Consider the following 14,112-nt stretch of genomic DNA (forward strand, 5'->3'; position numbering starts at 1 on the left):
TTGTCGTAATCGTTGTGGATGTATAAAAAAACCTCAATAAGAAATAATTCACAGCGCACGTACAATTAATCACCCATTAAACATAGGACGGGACCCAACCTAGAAACACATACTTACCGATATAACTGATCTATAAGGACTCTGGCTGTTGTGTGCGATGGGTTCCAGATTCGTGACACTATTTCCACTTATTTTAGGTATATTTTATGTGCGTACTATATTTTATATATTTTCTATACTTCACACACTTTGGTTATATTTCTGCATATTTTAGGTATAATTTATACATTTTCTATACTTCTTATATTTTAGTTATATTTCTGCAAATTTTCGGTATATTTTATATATTTTGGATATTTCATATAGTTTTGTAATATTTCCAAATATTTTAGGTATATTTTATATATTTCGGATATTTCATTTATTTTAGTTATAATCCCACATATTTTAGGTATATTTTATATATTTTCAATATTTTATACATTTTAGTTATATATTATACAAGCCAGTAGGGGTTGGCACAGTGGTTCGGGCAGCGGCTTGAGATCCAAAAGGTCCTGAGTTCAAGCCCCGTTGGGCCACTGAATTAATACACCAGGGGGTTGACTCAGCCTGTCATCCTTCCGAGGTCGGCGAAATGAGTTCCAGTGTACTGGGCCGGTGTATACCACGGTTAAAATAGGTGTAGCACATCCCTGTGTGTCGTAAGAGGTGACCAGGGTTGCGTCAGGAAGGGCATCCGGAGTAAAACATGTGCCAAATCACTATGCGGATCATACGGATGATCCGCTGTGGCGACCCCTCACGGGAGCAGCCGAAAGAAGAAGAAGATTATACAAGCCGGGAGGCGACATGGCTGTTCGCTGTAGATGGAAAGCTGGCCGACGCGACGAGCCAATATTCATGTACATGCTATCAATCAATTTAGCACAATAAATATGATTATCACAGCCCTCTTAGTTTGCGCCCAGAAACCCGCCTTGTGAAATTTCAGGCATGCTTCCAAAGCGACTCAAGCAAATGGCAGCCCTGGTAATTCCATTTATCTATTCGCTAAAGATTTTTTTTTTTATATGATGCTGTAAGACATTCTCCTTGGGCACGAAAAAAAACAGGGCCCTTGGAGGTCCAGTTTCGGAGGTATTGATTTTTTTGTACAGTCCACAATAAGTGTACGATGTACGAGAAAGTATTTTAGCTGTTGCTAAGCAACGGAGGTGTGCATAGCAACCATTCATTTTCGTGTACATGTGAGCCACATTGTACACATTTTACCCAAGTTTCATCAAAACCAGACTCTTTCTCTTAGAGATATTCGCAATTAACCGTTTCTGAAATGTTCGACATGTACTCGCCCAAAACCTATCTCCTCCTACAAATAGTTTTTGTTAGGGCTGCAAATTGGCATGAAGGGAGCACACAGAATTCTAAGCTTCGATTTTTCGAATTTTTTTTGATTTTTTTTCGATTTTTTGACCACTTTAAAGGGCCATTGCTATGCCGTTGCTAGGGCCCGGGTCCCATATTCGACAGCACACGATTGCCAGAAATATTGGTCCTACCGACGAAATTTCATTGGAATCGGTTGAGTGGTTTCGCCCCTTGGCTTGACCAAAGTTTTGCGGACAGACAGATGGAAATGTCCAGAATAAGGGTGCTCTAAGAGCAGCCAATATTTCAGATATTTCAGGTATATTTTGTATATTTTCGATGTCATACATTTTAGTTATATATAATATATTTCAAATATTTTAGGTATATTTCCGCATATTTTAGGTAAATTTTATACTCGTCGGAAATGCTTACACCAGCGGCAGTGATTTTTTTTGCATGATTGGGGGGGGGGGGCGGACATCCGGGCCATTGTAGGGGTTGTCACACAAGACCAAAGAGCTGATGCCACGAAAATCAAGAACAAAAGTGCTAGGGTTATCCCGTGTATGTTTCCTTGATCTATCTGGTCTTTAAGTAGGTTGTACCATTTGTTTGCAATCATTTATTCATATATCTATACGAATAAATGTCATTGTGTGTGTCTCCTCCAAAACTCCAAAACTATAAAACCTAGCAGCCTGAAACTTTGCATGCACTTTACAAAAACTCCAAGGAAGTGTAAGAATGAAAATTGGATGTTTGGATGAATTAAAACACCCCTTTTAAAGATAATAATTAATGGCCTTATTTCATGATATCCTTCATCAGGCGATCATCTGCCACCTCGCTGTCTGGGTTCTCAGGGCGTTTCCTGGGTAACCTCCATGGGGTCTGAAGCCACAATGTTTTTTGGCCTGCTAAACCATGTCATGACTTGGAACAGCCGCAACGATTTCTTAACGAAAGTATTTTTTTTCACTTTCCTCACTCATCTATCCTATAATTCCAGCAATCACTGTGTGTCTGTCTGTCTGTGACCGCTGTTTCTCGCCAACCACTGGTCCAATCTAATCTATCTATAATTCCAGCAATCTCTGTGTGTGTGTGTGTGTCTGTGTGTGTGTGTGTGTGTGTGTGTGTGTGTGTGTGTGTGTGTGTGTGTGTGTGTGTGTGTGTGTGTGTGTGTGTGTGTGTGTGTGACCGCTGTTTCTCGCCAACCACTGGTCCAATCTAATCTATCTATAATTCCAGCAACCTCTGTGTGTGTGTGTGTGTGTGTGTGTGTGTGTGTGTGTGTGTGTGTGTGTGTGTGTGTGTCTGTGACCGCTGTTTCTCGACAACCACTGGTCCGATCTAATTGAAACTTGCTAGGTATATTGCTGGGGACCTGAGGATGTGCCTTTTCAAGGTTTGATATTATTCGGATGAGTGCTTCCCAAGTTATGGCCAATTATTTACTAACCAATGACAGGAACCGTTGCTGCGGCCATTTTTTATCAACCAGTGACCGGAAGCGTTGCTGCGTAGCCGTGGTCGATGGGGAAGAGAAACTCAGCCGCGTTCGCCATTACGGGTTTCTTCTCTTCTCTTCTCTTCGTGTTTTTCCTTGCGAAAAGGCAAAATACGTTGGCGCTAATTGAATAATTGTCCATTAAAAGCCTCCGTATTCTTGCCCTGGACGAGGAAACAAAGAAGAAGCGCCGTTTCCTCAGCGATGTTGTTTCTGAAGAGGTGCTCACGAGATAAAGGTGTGTACAATGTACATGGAGACAATTTTTTTATTATTCATTTATTGAAGAAAAATTGTTCCAAAAATAATTTATCAAAAAAAGTGCACAACTTTTTTTGTTTCCAATTGTCAAAACGCTGTGGCCTTTGGAAGTGTTAAGGAATTCAGCTCTACTCAACATGCTTGCCAACGAAATACATCTCAATTTGGTGGTAAAAACGATTCACACCGACGGGTTTCCTTACTCATTGCTCTGCAGTCTGCATTCAACCCCTTCATTTGTCATCTCATTGACCTCATTTCATCTATCTATAATTCCAGCAATCTGTGTGTGTGTGTGTGTGTGTGTGTGTGTGTGTGTGTGTGTGTGTGTGTCTGTGACCGCTGTTTCCTGACAACCACTGGTCCGATCTAATTGAAACTTGCCAGGTATATTGCTGGGGACCTGAGTATGTGCCTTTTCAAGATTTGATATTAATCGGACAAGTGATTCCCAAGTTATGGCCATTTATTTACCAACCAATGACAGGACACGTGCTGCGTAGGCGTGGCCGATGTGCCATTTAGTTACCAATCACAGGACACGTTGCTGCGTGGGTGTGGCTGCGTAGGCCGGTGCACGGCCGGCCGACGATGATGTCACGTGCCGTGCTGGTTACGATGGGGATCGATTGGTGCCTTAGTTACCGTGGGGTAGGAGTGCCAATGGTAAATGGCAGCGAGTCTCATGGCAAGCAAAGACAGGGAGGTAAACTTGATTTTAATTAACTCTGTGTGTGTAAGTATCACAGCAGTTGTTACTTCAATGCAAGCGATAATTCGTGGAATGATGTGAACATTCCATACGGGCACGCACTACTTTTGGATAGTGATGACTTACTGTATTCTAATAATTTCTCGATTTCTTATCCGCATTTATAGATAAACACAATGCCCCAATCCAGTCGTCGTTTATGAGAGCGAAGGAATGGCCTGTGTGGTTGTTTGAAAGTTTTTTTTTTGAATGTATGGCCATGCACATATGGGCACGCGAGAGCGAAGGAACGGCCTCTGTGGTTGTTGTTTCTGGCACGCGGTTTGAAAGTTTTTTTTTATTTTTTTTGGATGTACAGCCACGCACGTATGGACACGCACGTACGGCCATGCACGTACGGCCACGCGAGAGCGAAGGAACGGCCTGTGTGGTTGTTTCTGGCAAGCAGTTTTAAAGTGTACATAGATTTTTTTTTTTTTTTTTTTGCACGTACAGCCACGCACGTACGCGCACGTGAAAGCGAAGGAACGGCTTGTGTGGTTGTTGTTTCTGGCACGCGGTTTGAGTTTTTTTGGGGAGGGGTGGGGGGAGGGTTTGCACGTACGACCACGCATCTACAGGCATGCACTAGTCTATCTATAATTCCAGCAATCTCTGTGTGTCTGTCCGTCTGTGACAGCTGTTTCTCGACAACCACTGGTCCGATCTAATTGAAACTTGCCAGGTATATTGCTGGGGACCGGAGTATGTGCCTTTTTAAGGTTTGATATTAATCGGACAAGTGGTTCCCAAGTTATGGCCATTTATTTACCAAACCAATGACAGGACACGGTGCTATGACGTCACAATTGACGTCACAATTTTTTTTTTTTTTTTTGGACGCATGTACAGGCACTCACTGGTATTATCAAATGTCTGTTCATCATAGCTTCGAATCACTGTATACATCGCTTTTGAAAGTACTATATTTTTCAAATTAGGAGCTTGGAGCGATTTCATGCATAATATGATACGATTTTCCACAATCTACTCTCACGGACTAATTAAAGTATGTGATCGAAATATTATTTTGGCTTTGAGGATCGGATATCATCCAGACCAAATAAGTGTCGAAATTTGTTCTGAAATCTGATAATTTGAAGAAATAACGAGTCTGATAACGAAACCGATATACCTATTTACTTTAAGCAAGCGAGGCGATGTTCCCTCCTTCTCCATACATACACAAGAAAATGTGAAATTTCCAAAGCATTAAACTTACCCTTTTCTACTGTTTGGAGAATTATATTGAGTGAACAAAAAATTTATGAACGTGCCAAAATCAACGAGCTTCATTGAGCTATATGATTTAATGCATTCACTACAGGACCTCATGCCCTGTCCCCCAGAGGGACTGCCAATCCAGAGCGTCTGCCAGATCTGTGTCTGTATTTTTGGAGGTTTCGTGACGTGCTCCACAGGTAATCAAAGCAAATCTGCTGAAAAAAGGACGTTTTGAAAAAGTTATAACATTTGCGTGGACCTCAAACTGATGTACCATGTGGCGCGTGCACAGACGACTAGGCAAGATGGCAGATTATCTGCAATGTTTATTTCATGGGTAATTGAACTTTGCAATGTCTCCAAGGTTGTTCTGCATTAAGCTGCAACTCTTTTATGGATAAAGTCATTAATTAAACAAATTAATTGTATTTCATTAACTGCTGTGTGTGTGGTGAAGACTGGCTTTAAAGAGAAAGGGATCCTAAATGATAATCAGCGACAACCTGGCCAACCTTTCCTTATCAACCATTCAATTGGTGTGCTTGCATGAGTGCTTAAGCCATTTGCCAAACGCCTTACAGTCAATAGGGGTACCACGCTACGTCATTCTGAGGGAATCGTGCACAAACTGCGGATGCTTTTGCCCGCCACGTCATTCAGAGCGAGTGTTTCGTGCTCCGTCGCCCCGAGCGAGTGTTTCGTGCTCCGTCGCCCCGAGTGAGTGTTTCGTGCTCCGTCGCCCCGAGCGAGTGTTTCGTGCTCCGTCGCCCCGAGCGAGTGTTTCGTGCTCCGTCGCCCCGAGCGAGTGTTTCGTGCTCCGTCGCCCCGAGCGAGTGTTTCGTGCTCCGTCGCCCCGAGCGAGTGTTTCGTGCTCCGTCACCCCGAGCGAGTGTTTCGTGCTCCGTCACCCCGAGCGAGTGTTTCGTGCTCCGTCGCCCCGAGCGAGTGTTTCGTGCTCCGTCGCCCCGAGCGAGTGTTTCGTGCTCCGTCGCCCCGAGCGAGTGTTTCGTGCTCCGTCGCCCCGAGCGAGTGTTTCGTGCTCCGTCGCCCCGAGCGAGTGTTTCGTGCTCCGTCGCCCCGAGCGAGTGTTTCGTGCTCCGTCGCCCCGAGCGAGTGTTTCGTGCTCCGTCGCCCCGAGCGAGTGTTTCGTGCTCCATCGCCCCGAGCGAGTGTTTCGTGCTCCGTCGCCCTGAGGGAGTGTTTCGTGCTCCGTCGCCCTGAGCGAGTGTTTCGTGCTCCGTCGCCCTGAGCGAGTGTTTCGTCGCCCTGAGCGAGTGTTTCGTGCTCCGTCGCCCTGAGCGAGTGTTTCGTGCTCCGTCACCCTGAGCGAGTGTTTCGTGCTCCGTCACCCTGAGCGAGTGTTTCGTGCTCCGTCACCCTGAGCGAGTGTTTCGTGCTCCGTCACCCTGAGCGAGTGTTTCGTGCTCCGTCGCCCTGAGCGAGTGTTTCGTGCTCCGTCGCCCTGAGCGAGTGTTTCGTGCTCCGTCGCCCTGAGCGAGTGTTTCGTGCTCCGTCGCCCTGAGCGAGTGTTTCGTGCTCCGTCGCCCTGAGCGAGTGTTTCGTGCTCCGTCGCCCTGAGCGAGTGTTTCGTGCTCCGTCGCCCTGAGCGAGTGTTTCGTGCTCCGTCGCCCTGAGCGAGTGTTTCGTGCTCCGTCGCCCTGAGCGAGTGTTTCGTGCTCCGTCGCCCTGAGCGAGTGTTTCGTGCTCCGTCGCCCTGAGCGAGTGTTTCGTGCTCCGTCGCCCTGAGCGAGTGTTTCGTGCTCCGTCGTCCTGAGCGAGTGTTTCGTGCTCCATCGCCCTGAGCGAGTGTTTCGTGCTCCGTCATCCTGAGCGAGTGTTTCGTTCTCAGTCGCCCTGAGCGAGTGTTTCGTGCTCCGTCACCCTGAGCGAATGTTTCGTGCTCCGTCGCCGTGAGCGAGTGATTCATGCTCCATCCCCCTGAGTGAGAGTGGTTCATGCTCCGTCGCCCTGAGCGAGTGTTTCGTGCTCCGTCGCCCTGAGCGAGTGTTTCGTGCTCCGTCGCCCTGAGTGAGTGTTTCGTGCTCCGTCGCCCTGAGCGAGTGTTTCGTGCTCAGTCATCCTGAGCGAGTGTTTCGTGCTCAGTCGCCCTGAGCGAGTGTTTCGTGCTCCGTCACCCTGAGCGAATGTTTCGTGCTCCGTCGCCGTGAGCGAGTGTTTCATGCTCCGTCGCCCTGAGCGAGTGGTTCATGCTCCATCCCCCTGAGTGAGAGTGGTTCATGCTCCGTCGCTCTGAGCTAGTGGTTCGTGCTCCGTCATTCTGAGTGAGTTGTGAAATAACACCCTATTTCTGAGCCATTTGCCGTATTAACGTGTTTTCTAAATGACAGCCAAAAAAAATTTCCCACCCATCACATGCAGCTGTTTATAAAGAATAATATTTGTGTGTACTGGAGGGGTTTCTGCATTACAAAGCGCACAATCTGAACTCGAACCCAGGCCTGTGGTGTGGGATGCTGTGGAGGAGGTTATGTGGCAGTCTCGCAAACCATGTGCTTCTGCACATGGGGAGCAGACATGTAAAAACATCAAAGCCACGTGGAGAGCGGACATACCGTAGCATCGAAGCCACATGGGACATGCCACTATGCAGTGTGGGTGGGTGTGTTGGAAATCCGTACATGTGTGTGAGTGAAAGGATGGGTATATCGCCGGTGCATGTGCATGGTTACTATGGACCACGAGGAGGTTGGAAGAACACGTATTTGGGAGGGAGGGGCATGCATGCATGCATGCAGGCAGGCAGGCCTTTGCCAGGAAGATAGCATGGGTTTTAATTTTTAATTGCTACCTCCCGGTTTTATATGGAACACGGTGGTTAAAAAGAAAACGTTGCTGTTTCGGTGTATTTTATTGCCCCCAGTACACTGCTTTTCCTCCCTCTTCCCGAATGCTTCCTTCTGTCTCTTCACACTGCCTTTCCTCCCTCCGCAAAAGCTTCCTTCCCTCCCCCCATGCTGCCTTCCCTTCCCCTCCCCTCACTCTATCCTCCTCCCAAACCTGCCTCCACTAACAGCTTGTATCTTGGCCCAATTACAAAGAACCTTCATGAGTCACAAGGATTGCTCAAAGTGCAATGAAAAACTAATGAAGTTGCTTGTGAAGGTTCGGGTAGATCTCCATCCATGGACAGATAGAGGAATGGATGGCATCAACAGGACTTTGATTGAGGTATGCAAATGAGATGCTTACAATTCAGCAATTAACCCTTCGTCAGAGACCTTTTTTTCTCGGAAGAAGGGTTAACGCCAATTTCTCCGTGCTGTTAGCATATTTTGATTGTTGTCTTGTTGATTCCATCCATCACAAGAATTGTTGACATTGCCTCAAGTGTCAAGACAGTTTCTATGAACAATGGATTTCTAACATGAGATGAGATATCTTTCACAAGCAAGAAAACTCAAGGATTTTCCCTTTTATTGAAAAAACGCCAAATTTATTTAATAAACACACCAAGTTGCACGTTTACGCACAAGTGTTTTCAGAGGCACTCCAGCAGTAATGCGTGCAAAGGAGCAAGTGTAATGCGTGCAAAGTCCCGCACAGTGTACATACCTCAAAACCAACAATTCATTTGGCGATTGTCATGCAGTTTAGTACAATTTATGTTGGGGAGATTGTCAGGCAGTCTTGCTGTTGTGGACACACTTAACACTTTTTAAAAAAAACAAAAAAGGTAAAATGCCAATTGTACACAATTATCATAATAATAGTAGAGGGTGACACTGTTAACTTCTTGTATTCACCAGATAGCCAGCCATCGCCTGCCCCCTCATCCTGAAATTGACCAAGTTCTGATAGAAATCAAACCACATATAAAACCTTTATGATATTTTTAGCATATTCCAAATACCAAAACAGCAACACCAATTTAAAATAGATGAAGAAGAGGAGCCTACAGACCACTAGATTAGGGGTTGTGGGTCGAAAATAATTTCATTCCTAAAATAAACCTTAAACCCAAAACTCTCCACAACCTCTCAGCAAATAATGGCATATCAATAAGAAGAGAATTGCAATAGCAAAATAAAATATCCCAAAAGGCACTTTAAAGTGTGTGTAAAGCATATCCCATTTTTCCCCCAAAATAAAAATAAAAACTCGCAGTAGAGACAATAATATCACAATGACAAAATTGAACTGCCCTTTTCTCCATCCCACAGATGTAGTATGGCTTCATTACAATTGATTGCCAACCATAGTCATTTGGTGCTGCCATAGCAACCAGTAAAAAGTACAGGCAGATTAAAATATAATAAAACCATAACTTGTAAATAGGCCACAATTGAAATAACATAATTCACAGGAGACGACTGTGCTAAAAGTTACATAACTTTACATTAAAAACATCAGAGGAGCCCAAGGCAGGAATCCGACGGTAAGGCACCATCACAGAAGCAAAATAATACCAAAAAACCGTGCATATTTTGCTGCTGGGGGTGGGAAGTGAGAGGGGTTTATACCCATGGGCTACACAACATCCAGTGTAGGTTCAGCAAGGTAAACCTACAGTCAATTGCACCAGCATTAGTAGGTGAGGTTAAAATAATCACGCAAGGATGAGAACTCCAAAACTGGCCTTTCCAGTACAACGTCGCCAGGATTTGGCATGTGTGGGAACACCTAATCTTTATTTACCAAGTTAGCCACATCAACCAGGTACAAATAAAAATGCTGAAGGTGAAAACAGCTATGACAAAACAAGCATGGTTAGGCTTAGAGGTGTGAGCACGAAGCCTGAGGTCGAGTTGGCATTTGATATGGAGTGTCCACATTTGGGTGACAAATTGAAAGAAGGGATCGCATGTTTACAGAGTCAAACTGACCCAGTGGGTTCAGTTTTCGTTGTCCACAGGTTCAAGCCTTGAACCTGTTCTTCGAGATTCGCAATACGTGTGTCCTGTTTATTAATCATTTTCTTCAGGAGTAGAATCTCTTGCTGCATAACTTCCAGCGCATTCTGCTATCCACACATATACAGAGTGAGTTTCAAAAGTAAGGGAATTAGACATTCATAGGAAGAAGACAAATAATACAAGATCAAAAGAACCAGTTTGAGAGACTTACAGTATCTGAGGGTGAAGGTGAAGAGTTTTCTGTTTCTGGCACAGTCGTGGCATTCGCAACAGCAGGGGACGTGAGTCCCGGGGATTTGGGTGGCACAGGAGGTGGTATCTTGTTACCATTTCTCTGTGGTTCCTGGCTCAGCAATTCCATGTTTATTGGTTCATTTCTTTTGGGTTCTTGACTGTTCACACTGTGCTGGCGCAGAGCCTTCGGCCGTGCAGCCAGCAGGTTACGCCGAGGACCGCGTGCATCTCGTCCACGTGACAACATATATCCTTCGCGTAGTGAAATGAGCACGGGATCGGCATCCTGACCAGCGGCCCACTCTTCAGCCTCCATTGCTGGTTCTGGTCCTGCCGTATCTGGGAAGAGGTCATCTTGGAACATGTCCGACTTGGGTGCAATGGGAAAGAAGACACCAGTGCATATGGATAAGTGGGAGGTATGCATACTGTCACAGCTTCAGGAAAAAAGAAAACAAGCAAGAAAGAATGGCAATCATGGAAATGAGAGATGTACCTTACGTGGAACAGTCATTACAACTGGCTCACATTTTCGCTCATGTAGCTTGTAGAAACTGAGGAATTGGGGAAAATGAGATTGGGGATGGGGAGGGTGGGGAGAAAGGGCTCTCAATGGCCTTCTGCATCTACCAATGCCCCACCATATTTGGTTGATGGTATGCTGGTTTACAACAGCCACTTTTAAATAAATTATAAATTAATAAAAGACATGTCTGAAATACTATTATTATTTGCTCTTCAGCAAAAAAAATTTTCCTTGAAAACACTCAAGATGAAGAGCGCGAGTGAAGGTTATTGATAAAGTGTGGAACAAAATTCACTTACCGAGCTATCTCGCACTTGCTCACATCGAGACCCCTTTTTGGCATGAAACCCATCCCGCGCTGAGGCTCTTTACTTGTAAAGGTATTCAGGAAGTGAACGTATGGAGCTTCATCTGTCACCTCAAAATACCGGATGCTGCTGTCACCCTGGCAACAACACACTGCCATCACCTGATGCATTTGTTGTAATTACATAGAGTTTGAAATGCAGTGAGGTTACTTGAATGAGCTCAGAGGTGATATATAAACATATATATATATATATATATATATATATATATATATATATATATATATATATATATATATATATATATATATATATATATATATATACATAAATATCTTCTTTGTCCTTCGGCTGCTCCCGTTAGGGGTCGCCACAGCGGATCATCCTTTATGATCCGCTTAATGATTTGGCGCAGGTTTTACGCCGGATGCCCTTCCTGACGCAACCCTGGTCGCCTCTTACGACACAGGGATATGGTACACCTATTCTAACCGGAGCATACACCGGACCCAGTACACTAGTACTCACTTCGCCGACCTTGGAAGGATGACAGGCTGAGTCAACCTCCTGGTGTGTATCAATTCAAGCGGCCAACGGGGCTTGAACTCAGGACCTTTTGGATCCCAAGCCGCTACCCTCACCACTACGCCAACCCCAGGCTAATATACATAAATATATATATATATATACATAAAACATATACATCTATCTATAATTCCAGCAATCGCTGTGTGTCTGTCTGTCTGTCTGTCTGTCTGCGACCACCGTTTCTCGACGACCGCCGGTCTGATCTCATTGAAACTTGCCAGGAATATTGCCGGGGACCAGCGGATGTGCCTTTTCGAGGTTTGATATCGATCGGACGAGCGGTTCCCAAGTTACGGCCATTTTACTGCTTTTTCAGTGTTTAAAAGGTGTATATATGGCAGCTGAAGGTGTTGTTCCACCTTCTCACCTTATCATGCCAATCTTTTCCCAAATTATTAATAACCGGACGATCACCGGTCCGATCGGATTGAAACTTGCCAGGAATATTGCCGGGGACCCGCGGATGTGCCTTCTCGAGGTTTGATATCAATCGGACGAGCGGTTCCCGAGTTACGGCCATTTATCTGTCGACCAATGACAGGACACGGTGCTATGACATCACAAATGATGTCACAATCAATGTTTATTTAAATTTTTTTTTTTGCACGATTGATGTCACAATTCTTTTTCATCTTCGTTTGGTATGACGTCACAATCGACGCTGGGGACCTGGGTATGTGCCTTTTCAAAGTTTGATATCGTTCTTCCTCATCCATTTCAGCTGTTTCCCAAGTGTCTCCCAAGGTTTGAAAGCTGTTCTTTCCCAAGGTTTGAAATAATTAATTAATCCCAAGGTTTGATTATGATTTAATTATTAGTTTATTTAATTATTTACTCCCAAGGTTTGATTATTATTCAAATTATTAATTAATCCCAAGGTTTGAATCTTCCCGAGGGAAATAGCTGTTTTTCCAAGGGTTTGAAAGTTGTTTTTTCCCAAGGTTGGAATTAATCGTTGTGCTTGGTAGACATTTGTGAATACATTTACAGAGAGAGGAGCGAGAGAGGAGAGGGGAGAGATGAGGGGGGAGAGAGAAGGGCGAGAGAGGGGGGTGAGAGGGGGGAGAGAGAAGGGCGAGAGAGGGGGTGAGAGGGGGCGAGAGAGAAGGGAGAGAGGGGGCAAGAGAGAAGGGAGAGAGGAGGGGGAGAGAGAAGGGCGAGAGAGGGGGAGAGAGAAGGGCAAGAGAGGGGCGAGAGGAGGGGGGAGAGAAGGTTGAGAGGGGGGCAAGAGAAGGGAGAGAGGAGGGGGAGCGAGAAGGGCGAGAGAGGGATGAGAGGGGGGCAAGAGAGGAGAGGGAGAGAGGAGGGGGGACAGAGGAGGGGGGAGAGAGAAGGGCAGGTGAGGGGGTGAGAGGGGGGCAAGAAAAGGGAGAGAGAGGAGGGGGAGAGAGAAGGGCGAGAGAGGGGGGTGAGAGAGGGGGGAGAGAGAAGGCGAGAGTGGGGGGGCGAGAGAGGGGGGCGAGAGAGAGGTGGCGAGAGAGGGCTGCACATGCTGGGACTCACCTACGGGCACGCACCTACGGGCCCGCACCTACGAGCCCGCCCCTACGGGCCCGTACTAGTAAATATAAATATATACATGAATATATATATATATATATATATATTGTTGCGGTTGTGGAAATTCGCAAACCACCATTCAGGTCCCGTAAGTGAGATATCTCTGTAAGTACATGTGTAGTTAGCCCCAAACCCGTTGTTTAGAGGGGATAAATGTGATTCATTCAGGCTGCGACGCTTTGAGATAGCCGTTTTTCTGTTCTATCTTTATTTTGAACCAACCACGCTCCAACCATCACACAACAACAACAACGCCAACAGTCACGAATTTACCTTCACAACTCGCTCGCGCAAACATCGCATCACCGCCATTCCAAACGGCAACATGGCCATAAACCACCACCATAAACCCTCCACCACCTTCACCTCTCTCCTTCTGCGGCCATTGCCGCACCACCTGTGAGCACTGAGCGTCGGGCTGTCCTGGGCTCGTACAAGACACGCGCCGAGCCGCGAGTGCAAAATGCGGCCTTTCCGAGGAGAATTCGGATCAGGAATGCTACAAGCCCACTTCTGATCCGTCCGATCAGCAAGCGCGGGGTGATTTGGCCCCACCTCCAGGCGCGTCTGTATGGAATCGAGATATGCAAATTCTAGGATCAGGGGAGATTCACGCCCCTTTTTCTCCATCCAATGGGCGAGCGTGGCTCCACCCCCGAGCTCGTTCTGATCCGGAAATTTGCATATGGGTTCTCCTGCCGGCCTTTAAAGCGCCGAGCGCAAGGCGAATCTGGGCAGAGTCGGTTTGGGTAGAATCGGCCTTGGAAGAGCGGAGAGTGGCAGAAAAGGCAGAGTCAGCCTTGGAAGAGCGGAGAGTGGCAGAAGAGCAGAGAGAGTTTTGGGCAGAGGCAGTTTGGAGCGCGGAGTGGAGTCGGGAGGCGAGGGCGTCCCGGTGGTTTTCG

The 14,112-nt window shown here is 46.1% G+C and overlaps 2 protein-coding genes across 9 annotated transcripts in view; one reads left to right on the forward strand and one right to left on the reverse strand.

Moving 5' to 3' along the window:
* LOC147028744 (uncharacterized) overlaps positions 1-14,112 on the forward strand; it is a 44,037-nt gene that overhangs the window by 734 nt on the left and 29,191 nt on the right. The gene's annotated exons all lie outside the window — the stretch shown is intronic.
* LOC147028745 (coronin-1B-like) overlaps positions 8,539-14,112 on the reverse strand; it is an 89,188-nt gene continuing 83,614 nt past the window's right edge. For 7 of the 8 annotated variants that reach the window (XM_085879424.1, XM_085879427.1, XM_085879423.1 and 4 more), the window contains 4 exons: positions 11,054-11,199; positions 10,725-10,782; positions 10,206-10,598; positions 8,539-10,101 (listed from right to left, as the gene is read on the reverse strand). In XM_085879424.1, coding sequence (XP_085735550.1) covers positions 9,955-10,101; positions 10,206-10,598; positions 10,725-10,782; positions 11,054-11,199 — 744 coding nt within the window. In that variant the 3' untranslated portion in view covers positions 8,539-9,954. The remainder of the gene's footprint in view (positions 10,102-10,205; positions 10,599-10,724; positions 10,783-11,053; positions 11,200-14,112) is intronic. The other variant, XM_085879421.1, reaches the window with a different exon arrangement.

Source organism: Eptatretus burgeri, chromosome 4 (genome assembly GCF_056783735.1).
Source record: "Eptatretus burgeri isolate ZD-2024b chromosome 4, Ebu_testis_v1, whole genome shotgun sequence".
Lineage (NCBI taxonomy): Eukaryota > Metazoa > Chordata > Myxini > Myxiniformes > Myxinidae > Eptatretus > Eptatretus burgeri.